General features: G+C 32.9%; 1 protein-coding gene across 1 annotated transcript; it reads right to left on the bottom strand.

The window, feature by feature from the left end:
- Window positions 1-1,488: 1,488 nt before the first annotated feature.
- Window positions 1,489-3,702, bottom strand: LOC120114440 (exopolygalacturonase-like). Its single transcript, XM_039135364.1, has 7 exons — window positions 3,698-3,702; window positions 2,969-3,035; window positions 2,753-2,893; window positions 2,504-2,680; window positions 2,112-2,401; window positions 1,812-2,040; window positions 1,489-1,719 (listed from the first exon to the last, which is right to left on the bottom strand). The coding sequence occupies exons 1-7, from the start codon at window positions 3,700-3,702 to the stop codon at window positions 1,489-1,491; spliced, it is 1,140 nt and encodes a 379-aa protein (XP_038991295.1).
- Between the last annotated feature and the right edge of the window lie 5,977 nt (window positions 3,703-9,679).

The raw sequence follows: 9,679 nt of genomic DNA, 5'->3' as shown, positions 1-9,679 counted from the left end.
GACACGTATCACTTAATGGAGAAATTTAACAACAGTTACGGTATAAGCACCCAAAATGATAATGTTTATAACGTTAGACACAGCTGATTAAAAAATAGTTTGGACACCTATTTAGATTGGGGCGAAACTCAACAAGGACTAGTGGGGGCCATGACCCTCCAACATTTAAAAAATTATAATTTAGACCCTTAATTTTTTAAAAAAATTTAATTTGGCCCCCAAAATTTTTAGAATTTCATATTAAACTTTAAACTTTTTAATGTTCTTAATTAAACCCCTCCCATAATATTTAAAATTTCTCATTAAACCTCTCAAATTTTCAAAAAACAAAAATAGTTAGACCATAATTTTTTAGAAAAAAAAAATAAACTTAACTCTTCACAATTTTTAAAAATTTAATTCAAACCTTTAAGTATTTTAAAGTTTTAATTTGCCCCCCTTAAACTTTTTTGTCAAGTTCTGCCATTGTATTTAGAAAAAGGGTACAATTTAGACATTTATTTATATTTAAGCCTAAATTTTATATCATTTCATTATTTGAACTTCGATAGCCGTAATCTTAGATTAACTATAAGTTTCATATTTTTTCAGCAATAGAAAATTTATTGTCTCTATGGTCAGGTGTGCTATAATTCTAATCTTTTTCATTATTTTTGTTAATGAAATCTAATTATCATTATTAAAAAAACATTAGTTAACTCTCTATTTTAATTGAATTTTACTTTTTTCGATGTTATATTTTTCAAACTTTTTTTTCTAAAAATATGAATAACCAAATTAGACATATTAGCCTGGGACACTAACATATTTCTTTAGATAAACTACATATTTAATTGTTCACCAATTTTTAGAATTTCATTTTGATCATCCAACTATTTTTTTAAAAAATAATATTGAACATTATGTTTTAGTCACTCATCGTTAAAACATTAATAACAGTAATACTGACGTGTCATCATAAGGAAATACCACATTATCATTGAAAAAATAAATAAAAAAATGACATGTCGCAAGTTATATTTATATTTTAACAGCATGTGACCAAAACAGAACAAAAACATGATATTAGGAATGACTTTAAAAAAATAGTTGGGTGATCAAAACGAAAATGTTAAAATAGATGAGTGACTAAATACATAGTTTAGCCAATTTATTTTTAACGGTAGACTGGAATTTATTTTATTTAAAAAAATCGTGAAAACCGATAATGGGAATGAGTATGCAAAAACCTTCTGGATTATAATTTTTCTCTAATTGCTCATAGTAAGCAAGATTCACCATCCAAGTTTACATGCATAATACAAAATCTCCTATTTTTAGCAGTTTAAGAACCCTATCTCCTGTTAATTATGAACACTCAAATTTTTATGATGATCAAATTATCCAGGCAGGGATAACTGGCAAAAACATCACAAACAATAAATATTTTTATTACTTACTGCAGGTTTACCAGAAAATATATACATAAATTATGCCTTAAAATGAAAGCTAAGCACATGGTGGTGGGATTTGGGTGCCACCAATGTATTTAGCCCTAACATTTTTACAAGGGGAAGTGGCTTGTTTTTTCCCTGATGCCAACTCCAAGTGAACATCTTCAAGGTAAATATACTGGCATGGAACCCCCTTGCTGCATTCTAGTGCTATTGCCACTGCAGATGATGATGTTCCCTTTATTTTCTTGAAATATATGTCACTCAGTTTCACTTGAGATTGTCCCTGCACTCAACTCATTTGGTCACCCAGTTTCTTTCTCTGATATATCACAAAGTGTTGGTATTTTCATGGCTTTTATCATCTGGTGAACTTACCATTGGGGAGCAAGACGTGGAGGGACAATACGCTTGATCGATTCTAATCGGATCGGTGAGGTTTTCCATGTTTATGTTTTCAAAGGTCATGTTGGTTGCAGCGGTTCGGCCTGGCGAATTAGCCCGTGTTTTGATCCTAATGCCATTTGAGATCCCTGCCATGGAGCAATCTCTAACCACCAATCCACTCACAGCACCTTCATTCTTGTATCTTCCAAGACTTCCAACGCTGTTAAAAGGCACACAAAGGAGATAAGATTTCTTTACTTTTGTAGATCGAATTAGAGGCTGATGGGCTACCTGATGCCGTGACCCGGTCCACAGCTGATGTGTGTTATGCTGACTTGAGAATTCCCCTGTCCAATTGAGATGCAGTCATTACCTGTACCTATAAGTGATTTCGATATGTCGATACCGGAGCTCCGCTGAAAGTGGATGCCATCAGTGTTGGGACTATTTGCTGGTGCAGAAATCTTAATTTCAGTGCCCTTAAAGTCCATACATTCAACAAGAGCCATATGGAAGAACTTGCTGTTTACTGACGTTGTGCCTCTTACAATAGTTCGGTTCATCGCCAGAAACTTCACATTCTGTTGGAAACAAAGCTTTTCGTCATCGGTTTTGATCCTTATCCTTAGCTGCCCTATAGAAAAACAGGGTCAAATTTTGAAATACGAGCTAATGAAACGTACTGTTGGAAGAAGTATGCAGTTAATATCATTGGAGCAGCTATTGTAAGGCCAAGCTTTGGCACCTTGACCATCAAAGGTCCCTCCTCCAGTCAAGGTTAGCCCTTCAACCGATCGAATTTCGACCCAACTGGCACCATCTCCGAATCTAGACAAGTTCGTTGCTGCCTTGAGATAACCCTGAAATCTTCTTTCTCGTTCATGGCCAAAGTACTTATGTGTGGAAAATGTAGAACACGATGAGGAAATTACCTTCAGATGGACTGTTGTTTTGGAGATATTTTTGCAGGGGCCTGCAAATTTAACTGGACCAACTAAATACGTGACTTTCGGAATCACAATGTGTACCTCACCAGTAGCCTGACATGCATTTTCCCATGCTGATATGAAGGCCTGCCAACAAGTTAAACAAAATTATATGCAACTGTTTCAATGGAAGAAAAAGAGAAAAGAGAAAGAAAACGAAACTTTGCTGTCGTCGGAGAGTCCATCGGCTCGAGCACCTAACGTGTTGACATTAAAGAAACGAGAGCTCCTTCATCCTGCAGAAACACCATTGGAGCAAATGGAGGAGAACAGCAAGATGAGTAAGTTCATGGGAATGCAAAGGCTCATGTTCATGCAGATGAGTTATCTCATTCGCTGAGTGAATGGAGTTGTGATAGAGTGGAGAGTCAAATGAGTTGGCTCGAGATCACCATAACTGACGTTAACTCACCCCCACTACTTTTCAAGTTACGAACCGTTTTTTTTAATCAATTTCAGTACCTAACCTAGAACTTTGCTTCCAACTTTAACTCCCAGTTGATTCTTCTTTTGGCCAAATTTCGTCGGCTACTTCAACTGGATAATCGTTTGACTTCGAATCTGCTATAATTTGATGTTAGATTCGTAGGTTCAAGGTTTAGTTTTATATTTTTCAGGACTGTTAGAAATAATTTTATACAGTAATTAAAATACTGTCCTATATATATATATATATAATTTTTATTAGAAAAATAAGAACATAATTGAAAAAATAAAATAAAAAAAATAAAATAAAATATTATTACAATTATCTTTAAATATATAAAGAAAAATTAACTTAAATCTAAAATCCGATCAAATCCAATAAATTTTTTTTGACATGATCATATTTAAACTCGGATTTTTAAAATAAAAAACCATTTTAACCAAATCGGGTTGACTCAACTCAACGGCATTTTTAGTAAAAAACCCAAAAATTAATTTATTAGGAAAATAACCCCAAAAAGAATTATTTGAAAAAAATACCTCTAAACTTCCCATATCAGAGTAGCTCGCATTATAAATAACGTGTCTATCAATCTCGCGTTATATAAGACGCGAGACCCCTCCGATGTGTAAGCACTATTCTGATAACCAAATTTAATATTAGGATAAATGATCTCACGATATGATAAACGCGAGTTCCACGAGAAATTGAATCGTCTCACTAAAATTATCGGTGGTTGAATTTTGAACCTCCCGCATCCTACCAAACGCGAGATTTGTGAATTTCCTTTATTAAAAATAAATATTTAAGTTAAAAATATTTTTAAAAAAATCGTAATTGAAAAAAATTCTCTAATTAAAAATAAAATTGTTTTAAAAAGATATTAAATTTTTTTATAATTAAAAAAATCTTGATTTAAATTCCTAAAAAATTATAAATATATTTTTTAAAATATTCGATGACCTCACGCCTTACAAAGTGTGAGGTTTAGTCTGACACTTTGGAATAGATTCTAATTAAAGGCACGCATTTTCAAAGGAACTTACGCTCTATAGAACGTGAGATCTATTTAATCTCGTGTTAGGGTTGGTATGGGAACCACTATAAATAGGAACTCAATCTATAGGTTTTCCTCACATCTCTTGCTTTGAATCTTTTCTACTTCTCTTGTTTTATTAATTTTAAAACTCAAATATTTGATATTATGGTAGGGCTATTAAGACTCGATTGGGAGCATACATGTGGCTATTGACGGAGAAATCTAGAGGTTACAGTTAGTTGAAATGAATAGAAGAGGATTCAGTTTTCGTTTCTTCGTAGTCTGTAAAAATGTCTAATGTTAAATTCACTTCTTCAGTTATTTTCTCTTTCTCCTGACGTTTACGGGAGTAACGTAGCAGAATTGTCTCTTCGTCTTCTTCATTTTGTGACAACTGAATTGCTTTTGCATTGTGTTGAAAACATTTAGATATTTCGATATACCAAATAAATATGTTAATGAAATTTAAGATTTTATATTCGATTCAAATTTTGTATTCGATTTAAATATTATATTCGAATATCACAAATATTACTCCAAGTTTTCAAATATCAATTTTTGCTCTTTACTAAATGAAAATTTGAGATTTATACTTAAAATATTTTTGAAACAATTTTTACAAAGTATTTTGAACCATAAGCAAGTCAAAATTGAGTTTTAAATACGGTAGTACCAATACTGCATTAACAATATCGATACCCCAAACATCGAGTGCCAAATAGGTACCGATACCCTACACGGTATCGATACTCTTATATATAGTAGTACTGATACCATAGCCAATGGTACCGATACCATAGCCAATGGTACCGATACTACTCCTTTGTTTTTGACTCTGAGAAATAACAGAATGCAAATAGGGTATCGATACCATGACCGATATCGATACTACTTTACATAGTAGTATCGATACTCCTTTAGAGGTATCGATAACGTTGGTTTTGCAACGGTCGAAATATTTAAATTTTATACAGGTAGTATCGATACCCCTATGAAGGAGTACCGATACCCATACGCTCATAGCAGACTTTTCAAGTGGATTTCACATTACAACGGCTCTATTGACTCCACTATGATTCCCAACATTCAGAACTCATCCAAGGAGTATTTAAACAAGTTCTTGAAGCCATTGGCAATATAACAAGTGATAGAGAAACAAGAGTGAAAGCCTCAAACAACAAGTTTGAGCAATTCAAGCCAACATCCATTCAATATTCATTTTGCTTTCAAGAACACAATTTTTGCTCAATTGTATTCATTTTTTAGTGTTCTTTTCTTTATTCTAGAATTGTGCAAACATCTTACCTTGTGAGGTTTTTCTTCTAAGTTTGCAAGTTTGTAATTTTCTCTTTGAGAAGATACTGTCTCAAGAATTTGGGGTATAATTCTTGAGGGAGTTGTAAGGTTACTTTTTGTCATCAAAAGAAAGACAAATGAGTGAATTTGTGGAAAATCCTTAGTTTGGATAGCTAAGGTAGTGGACGTAGACTTTAGTTGAGAAAGTCGAACCACTCTAAATCGTTGTGCAAATATTTTTATTTTTTGTCAAAACTTCCACCAAAATTTTAATTGCCAATTCACCCCCTCTTGGCTAATTCATTCGATCGATTGACTCAAAAATTCGTATCAGAGCTACACTTATTTGAAGGTTTTACCACATCTTGAGAAGATCCGGGAAGAGTTCAATCGTTATCTAAGTCATCCATGGCCTCTACATCAAACTTCGACTTCGTTCTTGATTTTCAGCCAGTCAACAAGCCTCTTTTCTTCAATAGAGCTAACTATGCCTATTGGAAGAATATGATGAAGTTCTTCATTCAAGCTAGTGACATTGGAGCATGGAAAATCATGATGAGAGGATACTCTGAACCATCTACAGAACCAGAAATATGGAGTGAAGAAGAGACGCGATTATTCCAGCTCAACTAAAAAACAATCCATATTTTATTTTGTGCACTTGGACCGTATGAATACGGGAGAATATCATCTTGTTCAACCACCAATGAGATATGAGACAAACTTTAAGTCACACATGAAGGGACCGACGAGGTAAAAGAAACCAAAATTAGTCTTCTTAGTCATGGCTATGAAAATTTCAGGATGAAAACCAGATGAAGACATCAAAGGTATGACGGATAGATTTTCCGTAATTGTCAATAGTCTCAAGGGATTCGGAGAAATAATCCCTAATGAGAAACTTGTGAGGAAGATAATTTAATCTCTTCCAAAAGCTTGGCAATTGAAGAAGAATGCAATTATCGAAGCTAAAGACCTAAAGTCTTTAACTCTCGATGAGCTCATTGGTTCTCTCCTCACTCACGAAATGATGATTAAGGATGAGGAAGATCATGAGAAGAATGCCGATACAAAGAAGGAAATGGAGAAAAAGAAGAACGTTGGTGTTGCTTTCAAATCCACCAAAAATGAGAGTGACTCTGATGATGACGAGGATGAAGAAATGACATTTCTTTCCATAATACTCAAAAAATTAATGAAGCCAAATAGAGAGAAAATTTAAACGAAATGAAGGCTTCAAAATGAGTCCAATATGAAGGACCCAATCATTTGCTATGAGTGCAAAAAGCCTGGGCATGTTAAATATGATTGCCCATAATTGAAGAAGAAGGGTCTTTTAAAGAAAAAACATAAAGCACATGGGGCTACTTGGAGCGATGATGAATCATCTTATGAAGAGGAACAAGAAGTAGTAAACTTGTGCTTAATGGCCACTGAGGATGATTCTCAGGTAACCTCTAACTCATCTAATTTAGAAGATTATTCATTTGATGAGTTATTACAGGAATATAATGGTTTGGCTTCAGATTATGAGAAATTATTTTCAAAATACAAGAAAGGTACTTCAAAATTAAAAAATGAAAAAGATCTCATATCCAAGACCAACAGTGAACTCGAAAGTAAGATTAAAGATTTGCAAGTCAAAATAAAAGATTTTGAGAAACAAAATTCTGATTTGCAAAACTTACTTTCAAGAGTTAATGAAGATCATCAAAAGAAAATTGATGATCTTAAAGCTTCTTTCGATAAAGTCGAATCAAAACATTTTGAAAAATGAGAAAATTCAAAATCCAACTATATTAGAAATAACTTTAAATCTTACAATCATAGAGGTCCCCAAAGAACCTCAAATGGTAATATTATTAGGAGTATATGGGTTCCTAAAGGACTCAATGCTACTAAAGATAAGGATATCCTAAACAAATGGATACCTAAGGGGACAAGGCTTTTAGGGACTAATGAATATGGACCCAAAAGAATTTGGGTACCAAAAATAAAAAATTAATCTATGTTTGTAGGAAAAGGAGCATTGCTTCAAGGCACGAAATACAAGCTCAAATTCATGGTACCTTGATAGTGGATGCTCAAGACATATGATCGGAGACAAGAGCCAGTTTACAGAGCTTAACGACAAAAATGGAGGAGTAGTACCTTTGGGACAACTCAAAAGGTTACATTGAAGATATATGTACTATAGGTAATACCTCTTCCATAAAAATAGAAAATGTATTATATGTGAATGGGTTAAAGCATAATCTATTAAGTATTAGTCAATTGTGTGATAAAGGATAAAATGTCTTATTTGAATCAAACGGTTGTAAAGTTATTGACATTACACCTAATAGGATTATGCTTATTGGTCATAGAATAGGGAACATTTACATGGTGCATTTAGATTCAACCAACATGACTTAATTATGCCTAGTTGCCAAGGATGAGCATGATAGTTGGTTATGATATATGGGACTGGGACATACAAGCATGAGTGTTTTGCAAAGACTTTATCAAGGCAATTTAGTAAGAGGTTTGCCAAAACTAAAATTTGATAATGATAAAATCTGTGATGCATGTACAAAAGGAAAACATAAGAGAGCTTCCTTTAAATCCATTAATGATGTATGAACTAGCAGAGTATTACAATTGATCCACATAGATCTTTTTGGGCCAATTAGAACAACTAGCTTGGGTGGAAAACAATATACTTTTGTATTAGTTGATGACTATTCTAGATTTAATTGGGTTCTATATTTTTAAGTACTAAAGATGAAGCATTAGAAAATTTTATCATTTTTTTAAAAGTATCCCAAAATGAAAAAGGTTACTCCATTTCAAGTGTTAGGAGTGATCATTGTACTAAATTTGAAAATCTTGGATTTACTGATTTTTGTAATTCAAATGAGATTAGCCATAGTTTTTCGGCACCTAGAACCCCTAACAAATGGAGTTATTGAGAGGAAAAATAGAACTTTAGAGGAAATTTCTAGAACCATGTTTTGTGAAAACAATTTGCCAAAATATTTTTGGGCGGAAGCCACAAATACCGCTTGTTATGTAATTAACCGAGTAATGATTAGGCCTATTTTAAAGAAAACTCCATATGAAATTTTCAAAAATAAAAAGCCTAACATTAGTTTTTTTCATCCTTTTGGATGCAAATGTTTTGTTTTAAACAAAGGTAAAAACAATCTTGGCAAATTTGATGCTAAAAGTGATGAAGGAATTTTTCTGGGTTATTCATTAAATTCTAAAGCTTATAGTGTATTTAATAAAAGAACTTTACTGGTAGAAGAGTCTATCCATGTTGTTTTCGATGATAATCCCCTTCCGAGGAAGGATTCTTATGTTAATGATGACGTAGGTATATTGAATAAAAATAACGTAGGAGAATCATCATCAAAGGAAGAAGTGAAGGATGAGGAAACTCAAGATGCCTTCAAGAATCTAACCATTGAAGAAAGGGAAGTCACATACCCAATAGAGTACAACTATGTCAAGGATGGTGATATTTTTGGTAATCCATCCAAAGGGGTAACTACTCGATCTTCTCTTAGGAATATTTGTAATTATGTTGCATTTATCTCATACATAGAGCCTAAAATTGTTAAAGAAGCATTAATCGATGAAAATTGGATTATGGCTATGCAAGAAGAGTTAAATCAATTTGAGAGAAGTAAAGTATGAACAATAGTTGAAATGCCAAGTAATAAATATACTATAGGTACTAAATGAGTATTTAGGAATAAGCTAGATGAAAGTCGTAACATAGTGAGGAACAAGGCTAGACTTGTTTCTCAAGGGTATACTCAAGAAGAATGAATAGATTTTGATGAAACATATGCTCCCGTAGCTAGGATGGAAGCAATTAGAATGTTATTAGCATTTGCATGTTTCAATGAATTTAAATTATACCATATGGATGTTAAAAGTGCATTTTTAAATGGTTTTATAAAAGAAGAAGTGTATGTGGAACAACCTCCTGGTTTTGAAGATTCAAAATTTCCCAATCATGTTTTTAAATTGACAAAAGTGTTATATGGTTTAAAACAAGCTCTTAGAGCTTGGTATGAATGATTGTCAAATTTTTTAATTGAAAAAGGTTTTTCAAAAGGGA

This window comes from Hibiscus syriacus, unplaced genomic scaffold (assembly GCF_006381635.1).
Source record: "Hibiscus syriacus cultivar Baekdansim isolate YM2019G1 unplaced genomic scaffold, ASM638163v2 tig00110223_pilon, whole genome shotgun sequence".
NCBI classification, from domain to species: Eukaryota; Viridiplantae; Streptophyta; class Magnoliopsida; order Malvales; family Malvaceae; genus Hibiscus; species Hibiscus syriacus.
Note: the sequence above shows the minus strand (reverse complement) of the source record. Positions and strands in the feature narration are given on the sequence as shown.